Consider the following 11,433-nt stretch of genomic DNA (forward strand, 5'->3'; position numbering starts at 1 on the left):
ATGATATAACATATATGAAGCTTGTGTCAAACCTGTGGGATGAGTTACGGTCCAAAATTTCAGGCGGAAAAAGGAAAATAATAATAATAATAATAATAAATCTGAGCAATAGTAATAAGTGTGCCTTTTGGCATAGGCACACTTAATTAGTATTTTTTTCTGTTTTTGAAGAGGTGACACACAAAAAACAAAAGTAAAAACTAAATAGTGATTTACTAATAATTTCGTTTATACAATTAATTCGTTTTTTGTTCTCTTTCTTTGAAGAGGTGACGGACAAAAAAACCCCCAAAACCTAAAAAAAAAAAGTTTTATCCTCTCTATGCTCTCCTGCTTTGTGGCTATAAGCTCTCGTTTATGAAAAAGATTTTCTACTGCATATGTTTTGAATTATGCATCAAGTGAGGATCTGTGTGTGTGTGTGTGTGTGTGTGTGTGTGTGTGTGTGTGTGTGTGTGTGTGTGTGTGTTAAACAGTAATCCCTTGGATGGTTTACTAGGCCAGTGGTGTGGCATGAGTGAGACATGAGGTTTTAACCCCAAAACATATGCTGCTTCCCCGTCTCTCGTTCTGTCTACCTGTCTCTCTCTCTTTTCTTTCTGGCAGCTTAAAGAAGTCCACTGCTGCCAATCTCTGTAATGGATTCATTTGCCGTGAAAGGATGTGTTTTTGCTGCGCGCAAGCCTGTTTGTGTGTCTAACTTGTGTGTGCGAGCGTAAAGTTTCCATCTGGGATCTGCTATCAGGAGAGATGTGCTGTGAGCATGTCAGTCTTATGCCTCAGTATATGTGTGTGTGTGTGTGCCTGCGTGTGTTTGTGTGGGCGCTCATCTGGTCTTGTGAGGTCACTTCCTTCCTCTCTGGCCTCAGTGCTCTTCAAGTGTGTGAAACAGATTTAGTTGCATTTAAAGTCCAGCATTTCCCCACAAACTCATGGCGTCACACTTTTAAAATGCGAATGCATGGTAGTGTTGAATGTTTGCTACTATTAAAGTCCGCTTTTGATTCTCTTCATTTAAAAAAGGATCCATTCATTCCTTCATTTATTGCAGCAAATGCATTTCAGCAGTGGCTCAGCAGTTGCCTTGAACTGCCTGGACGGTGCTAACCTTTGATGTAAGAGCGCTAAGGAGGAAGTCAATGTATTAACGACCCAAAAACACGGAAAGGATTCCTTGAACAAAGATGGAATATTATTAATGAAAGTGTGGGACTTGCATTTCTTGGAGGTTTACAAAATGCGATTTTTGAGGTGTAATTTCCAGTTCTAATGAACATGTTTTTAAGGTTTACCTGTGGAACGGATGGGCTGAATAATTAAATATGTAGTTAACAACATCCTTATTTACAAGAATACATCCCTCTTTTCCCCTGTGTGTGTGTGTGTGTGTGTGTGTGTGTGTGTGTGTGTGTGTGTGTGTGTGTGTGTGTCACAGCTAACCGAGCACAGAGCACAGCAGCCAGCAGCTCTCAGACAGGAGATGCCTTAGGGAAAGCACTCGCATCGGTAACTACAGCACACACGCGCACACACACACACTTTCATGCACACACATTTTATAATGCTTTTCCTCCCAGTTCTGTTCAAGTGTTTTCAAGCCATTCTAGATGTGTAATACTACTTTAACTCTATCCTGTATTCTTGCAACTGTCATTGTTGTAATGGATTTTTTAAAATTTTTACAGATCTATTCTCCTGATCACACGAACAACAGCTTCTCTTCCAATCCCTCCACCCCAGTCGGATCCCCACCCTCCCTCACAGGTAAATACACCTTAAGCATCTTAAGGTCCAATCACTGCACAGCAGCTACTATATAACCACAAATCTGCACAGACTGACACTCACAGAAGAAAAAAGCAGAGCTGACTAAAGACTTGGACTCGAGTAAGACCTGAATAAATGGACGTGAGAATTGACTCATACGTGTTTAAAATGACTGGACTTTTTCAAGACTTGAGACTTTTGACTTGAACTCGTCCCACGTGACTTTTGACTTGCCTCTTTGGTAACTTGATTTGAGCTTGGCTAACTCAACCCTCTAGACCCTTTCAGTTTGCCTGAAAGAAGCATGTGATCTTGTAAGAAAGATTTCTTATTAAATTGCAGTAAAATCCTCTAATCGCACACATTCTCATCTGTGAAGCCTTAATTTGTTTTTTTTAATGTCATAAACTAGAACAACAAAACAGCTTTGTTGAATTTTGCTACTCTTGGCACTTCAATTTGATTAACCGCTGCAGGAGTCATGGTCGTGCTGCTCCACTGCTAACCGAATTTAACAGTAATATTGGTCACACAAACTCTGGAAACCAAATCACAGTTCCTAAACACAAATAAACATCATAACACTAACAAATATACAACTTAAACTCTCACATATCTTTAAGTCTTTCTGTTTTCCAAATAAAAAAATATGGTATTATAGTGTAAAAAATACACTCCAATGCATTAACAGGATTCAGTTGTATTTTTCAAAACGTACTTTTTGTTCTTTTGCATGATTGAGGACTCATGTAAGACTTTTTTTCATTCATTCTGTCATCACATTTTACACAGAGCGTAAAAAATACACATAAAGTTCAGTCTTTGTACCAAGTAGTAACTAAATTTGATCAGGCAGCATCAATGTTTGCAGTATCCCTGGCTTTCATTCTCTTCATTAAAGCTCCTCTAATAGCCAAAAACGAAAGAAAACGACAGCAAACTCAAGCTTCAAAACATATTTGTAGGCCATTGTTTTGAAAATAAAAAGTGAATTACACATTTTTGTACTTATGTAAGCATTATTCAATAATCTAAAACTAACAATAGAAACACTTTTCTTTCAGCCACTTTCTTTTTAGCTTTTTCTGCAGTGAAATTTCAAAGAAAAAACATATTTTCTCTGTACACAGTTTGAAAGCAACTTTGATTTTTCTATCATTATTAACATTATTTGCATTCTTTTAAAATGAACCAGCTCATTAAATTTGATATAGTGAGACTTTGGAAATAGTGGTATAAATAGTGACACTTTTTTGTGATAAAACTATTGAATTTATTGTTTTTTTTTTAAAGTGGACCCCCACACTTCCACATAGTGACAAATGTAAGGAAGTTTTCACAACACCTACAAATACTGCTCGTTAAACTCTTTAAATAATACTAATTTTAAAGATTTCAAACTATTTTTTCATTTGCATTTCCATTTTTTCCCCAGTATAAGATGAATATGTATCAACTACAGACATAACACATTTTAATAAATTATCAACATTACATGTATTAATATGATTCTGTGACTCTGTGAGTTTAACCGTTATTTAATGAACCCCTTGACTTTACCTAGTGTAAAAAAATACAGATTCTCTAAAAAGGTTTGCACTGGCTGAAGGTTACCTCTGACTTGAAGTTTGAAAGCACTTCAGAATTAAGTTAACAGCACTGGGTTGTTTCGACTGGTCTGAAACCTTAAATCTTTAATACAGCTCTGGGGATGAGGAGAGTATTAAGTTATCCAAAATATATTTAAAACACTAACTGAAACTATATATTTAATTGAATAAACTAGGGATTTCTTTCCTTATCAAAAGTGCAATTTCTTGTCATAAGACAAAGCCAAAATAAGGCATTAATAATTGCTGTCTCCTCTTTGCACCCCTCCTCGCTCTCCTATTTCCACCAATTACTCTTTCTCTCTGTGGATGCTGTAAACTCTAGCTGCTCCTTAAAGTGAAAAATGACTTTTCCTAATAATAGTTGTGTCGAATTTGTCTCTAATTGTCGCTGCTACACACACCGTTTGATAGTTCGCCGCCGCGCCTTGTGACTGATAGCTTTAATTACGAGCACCACTTCGACAAATCGTTCACAAACCTACCGGCTCTGCAAACACAGTCCCCCTCCCCTCTTCCTCCTCCTCCTCCTCCTCCTCCTCCTTCTCTTCGTCATTGTAGCTGTCTAGGATATTGCCTGCTAAACCATAATTGGTGTTTATCATTGTGTCAGAGTTACTCCACTTTTTACAAATTAGAAATGAAGCCTATTAGAGCAAACTACATGCAAATTGATATCCAAGGCTAATTTTGCAAGGGTGTTTTACAGCATTGGACTCGGAATAATTTACCCTGCCGTTTAATACATATATTTGTATTTGCACATGAATGTACCCAGGTGATTATTCATTAATTAGCATATGGAAATGAGCATGTAATATGAATAAAGGAGAGGGGAGAGAAACGACTGCGAGACAAAGTGGGAAGACAATGAAAAAGAGAAACGTGCTAATGAGATGAGATCAGAGTTACAAGGAAGAGATCGGCGGTGAGGGCAGAGAGGGGAATGGAAGGGGTTCAAGGAGAGAGAAGGGGGAATAAAAGAAGAGAGCCGAAACAAACACAGGAGGAGGAGGAGAGGTATAAAAAGGGAGGAGGAAAGAAGGGATCTTTAACTGCCTGGGCAGGTTCCAACATGGGCAGGTTCAACCATTATAGATCAGCATAGATGGTAAAATTATGAATTTGAATGAACATTAAAATAATTACTTTTAGCAGTTGTTACGTTGTTAGTTAGCGGTTCAGTCCCTCCATGTTCACACATGACTTCAAGATAGATTTTTGCCTGGTGGCCAAACCGTGTTACTAAAACTTCTGTTCATTGCTAGCCATCATTTTGTAATCCAGTTTCTTGTTGAAGCAAACAGGGTCTTGGGAGCAGAATTTTCTTAAATCGAGAAATCTACTGTAGCTTAATGTCTATTTTTAGATTGACTTTTATTTAAATGTATTTGGCCACAGTATAAAGTACTTTCCAGAAGTCAAATGGTATGCATACATCTCTTCCCTAATCTTTCTGAGTAAAATTCTGTACTCTCAGAAATAGCTTTATATTTCTGCCACCAAAGCACTTCCTAGGTCTGATTATTGGACCGAGGTATTTATATTCCCCTTTCTGAGAGACAAGAAGATACTAGACTCTTTCTTTCAAATTAATTTGGACAAGTTTTATTCTGCTTGTGTCTTTGGGAGCCGAAGTTAGCAATGTAAGAACTTTTACGCATTAACCTTCCTGAGGTTTTTCTTATGCCAATATGACCATAGGTGCAGATGTGAGATAGCTAAAGCATTGAGTGGTCAGTAAGACAAGAAATGGGACATTCAAGTGTCACCTTATTTCAAAGTGTGTAGTGATATTAATAAAAATATGAATTTGCTGGGCATACCTGTATTCAGTGTTGCTATCAGGTTTTATACCACTGTTTTACAGTACAAAACACAAATAAGTAGCCCCAGCGTGGGTGCAACAGCAGCACCTTCCAAAAAGCCTCTTAAGGTACAATAACAAGCTGTTTTTAGCTTCTCCATGTTTGTTCTGGCGGAGTATTACCGTTCCCAATACAACCCTGAAAGGGGATTTGTGACTTTGTCTGGAATTGAACCAGCAACCTTTTGGTTGCTTGCTAACTGTATTGACCACTAAATTGTTTCAAGAATAATTATAGCCCATATGACAAGATTATTCATTGCTTGGTTAGACGTGGGTACCACCAAAACCTGGTCAGATTTAGGAAAAGATCCAAATCTGACCAAAAAAAGCTTTTATAAGCTTTAACAGACTTCCCAAATTTAGAAACTTCTGCTCTCAAGACCCTGTTTCCTTTACAGGAAGCTGGATTACATACATATTGTTAAAATTTGCGATATAACGGTTGTATTGATGCATAGCAGCTACAGCATGTAAAAATGCTCTCATGGACGTGTTCAGTGTCAGGCTAAAAAGGGTTAAAGCACCTAACCAAGCTGACCTCTGAAAGTTGTGACTAAATGCAACTAAATGATGGTGAAGGTGGTTCTCATGGTCATTTTACACATTTCTGTGAGACCAGTTTCTTCTAGCACGTTCCAAACTGGCTAACATGCTCACCGGCCACAGCCCATTCTTGTCTCTTCTGTCATCTGTTGAAAGAACTACACATACTGGCCTGTCGTCTCTCAGAAACTCATATTAATGTAAATTTGCACAAGTCGCTGTGTCTCCTCTGCCTACCAGCTAATGAGACCTTTCGATTCAGATGTGGCCCTTCAGAGTGAAAACCAGCACAAAAGCAGAGACGAGCAGGAACACAAAGCTTGTTTATTCTGCAGAGGGCCCATGCTAATCAACCACTTGTACCTTTTCAAAGACAAAAGCCTGATATTAGCATTTTTGCTATGAGATATGAGTTGGTTTGTTTTTGTCTCCTCTTCCTCGTCTCTGTGCCTATTATGTCTGATCGCCACGAGTGGATACGATTAAAGGGTCTCCTCGTGTGTAAAGACGTTTTGTCTGGCATTTTGTGCTGCACGTCGAGTGGCTTCTGTCTTTGACATATAAAAGCAGAGGTTTTGGCTCTATTCCACACGGACATCCAGCCATTTTCTGCAGGGTCACGGAGGGTCGGTGTGTATCCAGTGTGCACTGGGCCTATCAAAGAACACATACAAATGAAGACATGTCAGCTTGCACTGTAAAAAAGCAGAAAAAAAGTTGAATTCCCATCCCGATCACCTACTCATATCCGCCTCTGATCTGAATTCTCTCAAGTTGCCCTTGCTTTTAATCTGCCTCAGACCTCTCCATCTCAACATGATGTGTCCTTGTCTCCTCTCTCCTAGCTGCCAGTTCAGCCGTCTGGTCGAGGAATGGCGGGCAGGGAGCATCATCGCCAAACTACGAGGCTCCACTGCACTCTCTGGTGAGCACATACATACACTAAAACACCTGTGATCATCGGTCAGTTCACCCCAAACCGTATTTTTCCACTTTCTCTAATTACCCATCACAGGTGGTAGAAAGCAGTTTTGTTTCTCAAGGTTTTGAGATGTCCTGCACAAAAAAAACCAGCTTAAAGGAACATTTAGCAGGTTTCTTATCTCTTTTTGTCCTTTCACTCTGCAGCAAAGTCGCATCGAGGACCGCCTGGAGCGTTTGGACGATGCCATTCACGTACTGCGGAGCCACGCGGTGGGACCGTCAACGGGTATGGCCAGCGGTCACGGAGACATGCATGGCCTCATCGGGGCCGCACACACGCACAACGGCGCCATGGGTGCTCTGGGCAGCGGATATGGAACGGGGCTGCTATCGGCTAACAGACACTCCCTCATGGTAGGACCTGAGTTACTCTGTCTATGCTGTGGTGATGTCATGGTTAGTAGAACCAGGCACATTGTGAAGTCAAGTCTTGTAGGAGTTAAAAAGAAAGCATTGCTTAAATGTTCTGGAGCTTCACCAAAGACTTTAGCCTACAAGTAAAAGAGAATATCTTACAAACGGACAGAAATTCTGTTACTTCAACACAGATAATCAGAGGCATGTGATTCTTTAAAAAACAGGCTTACAAGATATTTAATGAAACTTGATTCATGCTCCCAGGACTCTAAAAATAAAACTTAAAAACAGCCTTTCCTTTTGTGCTGTTAATTAGACCAGATTTGTATATTTAAAAGTCACTTAGAAAATGTGAAACTTCACACAACTGAAAAAATGTGAGGAAGAGATGAGAGCAAACATGAATGGAGAGGAGGTTTAAACTGAAAACATGAAGTGAGACAGCAGTAATGTTTTCCATATTTAAGACTTTGGGGCCCTTTTTTCAACTTGAAACAATAAACATAAAGAACAAAACAGCTGTGTGACATAAGGAGATGTAGGAGGGCGAGAGAAAGCCCATTATAAAATACAGTACACAGTATAAACAATTCCAGATGCTTGAACATCTTCAGCCAAACCTGCGTTGTTTACGTCTTAAAGCTCGGGCAGTATCTGAAATGAGCTATTTTCTGTCTGTTAGTTCAAAGTTCTTGTCACTTGTAGTCACATTAAAGGTGCTTTTTGTAATCACCCTCTGCAGAATTTAACAAAAACCTTCACCACCAGGGCGCAATGTTTTAACACGATTTTGTGCGTGGACTGCCTGTTAGCTTTTACTACCACCATATCTTCAACAGGCTTTGTTGGCTTCATCTATATTTGTATTTAAAATAAATATGCGCTCTCAGTGACATACATGTGTAAATAAGGGCTTCAGTCACTCACTGCGCCATCCTGCGGTACAAATTGGTATTACAAAAAATTACAGCATGGCCCTTTTTCAACTTATGTTGAGTCCACTTCGACACCATATGGAATATCTTAAATTACAAGAATACCTTTAAAGTCAAATTATGTGCATTTCCAGCTCCACATTGTTATATTTAGACTTTGCGTAATTCAAAAAAACCCAAAAAACCTTACTTACCTTGTGATGGCCGTTTATGTTGTTTTAAGTGTTTATGACACAAACTGTTTTAGCTCCTGTCCCTGTAAGGCCCCCTTCTTATAAGCTCCCTTTATTCCTATTGGCTGCCCCTCGGCTGGCTTCCGCAAACAGATTTCCGTGTTTTTGAGGACCACCGCGTCCTCTTCTCCTTAAGGAGATTCCACAAAACAAATTCTAAACGTAATAGAAAACATAATTTCTCTTTTTTGAAACCGCCACAGTTGTATTTATGTATTATGTGAGAAACAAGATATTTGAAGACATCATGTTTTAGTTTTCAAAGTTTGCAAATACTCCTCATTTGCAGGCCTGTTTTTTTGGCAGCGTTTTTGAACCAACAATGTTTTGTTGTGGCTGTAATGAGCACAGCAGGCTGTAGGGGATGCCAGCAGCACTTTGCTGTGTTCCCACTACAGTAGTTCAGGAGCTTTGTCCCTCTGTCTCTGTTCTTTGTTAAAGTATTTACTTTGAAGTGTTGTTTTCTAAATGGAGAGCACCTGTGGTTGAAGGGCGTGTTGTGTGCGTTGGTGTGTGTGCTGGCTGGCTTCCCTAGAGATCATCTTCTTCTCACGCATGTCTGTCCAGCTGTCTCTCTATACTGCAGCTCAGAGTTTCATAGGTGTCGTCCAGTTTTGTCGGTCTTCCTGCATATAGTCGTATTTTTATTTGTCCTTCCTGCTTCTTTAGTCTCACCATGCGTTTTATTAGGAACACGTGGGCAGCCTATTTTAACCCAACACAACAACCTCTGTTTTTATGAAGCTTAAACAGAAAGTTTTGATTCTACTTGGTGACATTACAGCAGTTGTTGGTGTACAAAGTGTTTCAAACATTTCATCCATCACATGAGGAGGGCTAGCCCCAGTGAAGCGCTGTTGAACTAGATTACACACGCAAATGCTTCTAATAAACCTCTAAGTGTTTAATAATGAGTCAAATTAGGATGTGTCATTTTTAAGCTGTGCAGAGAAGTCTTAGCTGCTGATCTACTGGGGACGTTTCCCTCTTTTAGCTTGTGCTTTGAAGGCATGTTGGTTGGGACCAAAGCTGGGCACAAGCGAAGAAAGTCACCATTTCACTGCTATTAGCATCGTGAAGAGAAAAGGGCGAGGCATCCTTCGTGTGTCCATCCATCCACAAATCATTAGAAACGCTACTCCTTCCTACAGTATTAGTCAGATTTTAATGAAACGTGCATACAATGATTGCCTAAAGGGACCTCACACAAACTTTGCTCAACGTAATGGTCACATTTGTCATTAGTCAGTAAATTTTTAATACCCATTATTTTGTGTGATGCCGACAATGGCAAAAATAATGTGTCACTTTCTACCTGTACAGTAATAAATTACTGTACCCTGTGAATTGTGGGTTATTAGCTTGATGTTCAGGTTTAGAAACTAGTTTTGGGGATAGTATTTGTGGAGAAACTGACAGGTAGGTTTTAGTGTTATGCAGCTACTTTCATCAAATAGTTTTTACCAAAATAAAACCAAATAGGTCAGTTTGGTATTCTGATTTCAAAAGACATTTAAATTGTACGCTAAAGGAAGTCAATAAGAGGATGATATAATAATGGTAAATCCTGCAAATTAATAGGAAGCTTAATGATGTCTCTGTTCATATATTTAAGAAAAAAAAAACTACTCACAGACTTTGGCTGATATTCAGATTTTAAGTTCTAAAAACATTTTAAAAGTTTCTGTTAGACTTGAGAGACATGAAAAAATGCGTTTGACGTGACGTAATTTTAAGTTTGCTGTTAAATTTGCTGGCTTAAAATGAAGGGAAATACTTGCAAACTACTTTTCCGCTTCATCTGGAGATCATTCTAAGCACTTCTTTGCTCTTTGGACGTCCCCAGATACAAACTTGGCATTATGCTTCATGAAGTGATTTGGAATTTCAGCCCCGGAAAACATTTTGCGTTCACTTCTTGTTAAGGTTAATATTTTTCTAAACTACTTTTGGGATTAATAGCAAAACTAATCCAAATACATTTTGGATTTGTTTTTATATGTAAGCAGCCGGTGGAAAAAGAGAATGAAAATGAAGTGACGGATGAGTGCTGAAAAACAGTGTTTACTTTCGGGCTCTTTAAAGCACACACGCACACAGAAGCTCATAAATGACTCCCTGTGTTGTCATTAGGACCCATGTGTGTGTGTTTATTCAGGCTTTGGATTATTGGCTGATAGAAAAATAGACTCATTAATGTAAGACTGAAAACACAGCAGCTCTGTAACTGCACACATCACACCCCCTCTGACTGGGTCACATCACTTCACGGGGTCTCCCAAACTGTTTCTTTTCATTTTAAACCAGTCCTTATTGGACATTTCTGCAGAAGCGAAGGAAAATAAATTGAGACCTTTTTATAAGATGTTAACTGGCTTAAAGTTCTCTTGCAGCTACCTGTGTGATGAATGCGATCTTCAACATTGATATAAGTGTGAAAATTTTTGAAAAATATTGTGTTGAAAGTCTTCACTTGTGTGAACAGATGTAAACTTTCAGCTCATTTTTTATTCCCATGGTGTCAATTTCTTGCATTTTGTCAAAGCTGCTGGTGTCTTACAGAGATGCACAGTGTGTTTTGGCATCTGTACTATAACAGGTCTCTCACTCCAAAACTGTCACATATGGACGCTTGTAACCTGTTGGCATCACATTTCAATGTACTAGATAATTTTTCAATGGTGCTAATGTTTCCAGAGGCAAATATAAATCCAAGCCTCAAGTTTACCAAGTTGTTTTTAGTGACCAAAGCTAACAGGTGAGTGAAAGCAGAAGTAAAAAGTGAGCGAAATGTAGCACAAAAAATGAAGTCAACAAATACTGCAGTTCCTCCAGCTGTCACTTTAGGCTGCCTTCAAAAGTGAGCCAATCTCCACAGACTCAAGCATTAAAATGCCCAAATTTACAGTGTGGTACAAAAATCAGTCTTACCCTCTTAGGGTAGTTTCTCAGTTCTAGTCTTTTACTTTAGCACTAATTAACTGTGTCTCTTCTTTGCAGCCATATTGTTTATGAATGCAGCTTGCTAATCAAACTTGCTAGTGTTGCTAGCTTTTAACTTAGTACTCCAACTTTCATCCATCTAAGATAGCTTCTGACTTCACAGCACAATGTTGAAGCTTCAAACTCTTTTT

General features: G+C 38.9%; 1 protein-coding gene across 4 annotated transcripts in view; it reads left to right on the forward strand.

Annotated features, from left to right (window-relative positions):
- Positions 1-11,433, forward strand: part of tcf4 (transcription factor 4) — a 174,281-nt gene that overhangs the window by 140,766 nt on the left and 22,082 nt on the right. For all 4 annotated transcript variants that reach the window (XM_013908918.1, XM_013908919.1, XM_005725513.2 and 1 more), the window contains 4 exons: positions 1,436-1,506; positions 1,686-1,764; positions 6,636-6,715; positions 6,919-7,128. In XM_013908918.1, the coding sequence (XP_013764372.1) occupies positions 1,436-1,506; positions 1,686-1,764; positions 6,636-6,715; positions 6,919-7,128 (440 nt within the window). The remainder of the gene's footprint in view (positions 1-1,435; positions 1,507-1,685; positions 1,765-6,635; positions 6,716-6,918; positions 7,129-11,433) is intronic.

The sequence above is a fragment of the Pundamilia nyererei genome, unplaced genomic scaffold (assembly GCF_000239375.1).
Source record: "Pundamilia nyererei isolate P.nyererei 1_Seehausen unplaced genomic scaffold, PunNye1.0 scaffold00016, whole genome shotgun sequence".
Taxonomy (NCBI): domain Eukaryota; kingdom Metazoa; phylum Chordata; class Actinopteri; order Cichliformes; family Cichlidae; genus Pundamilia; species Pundamilia nyererei.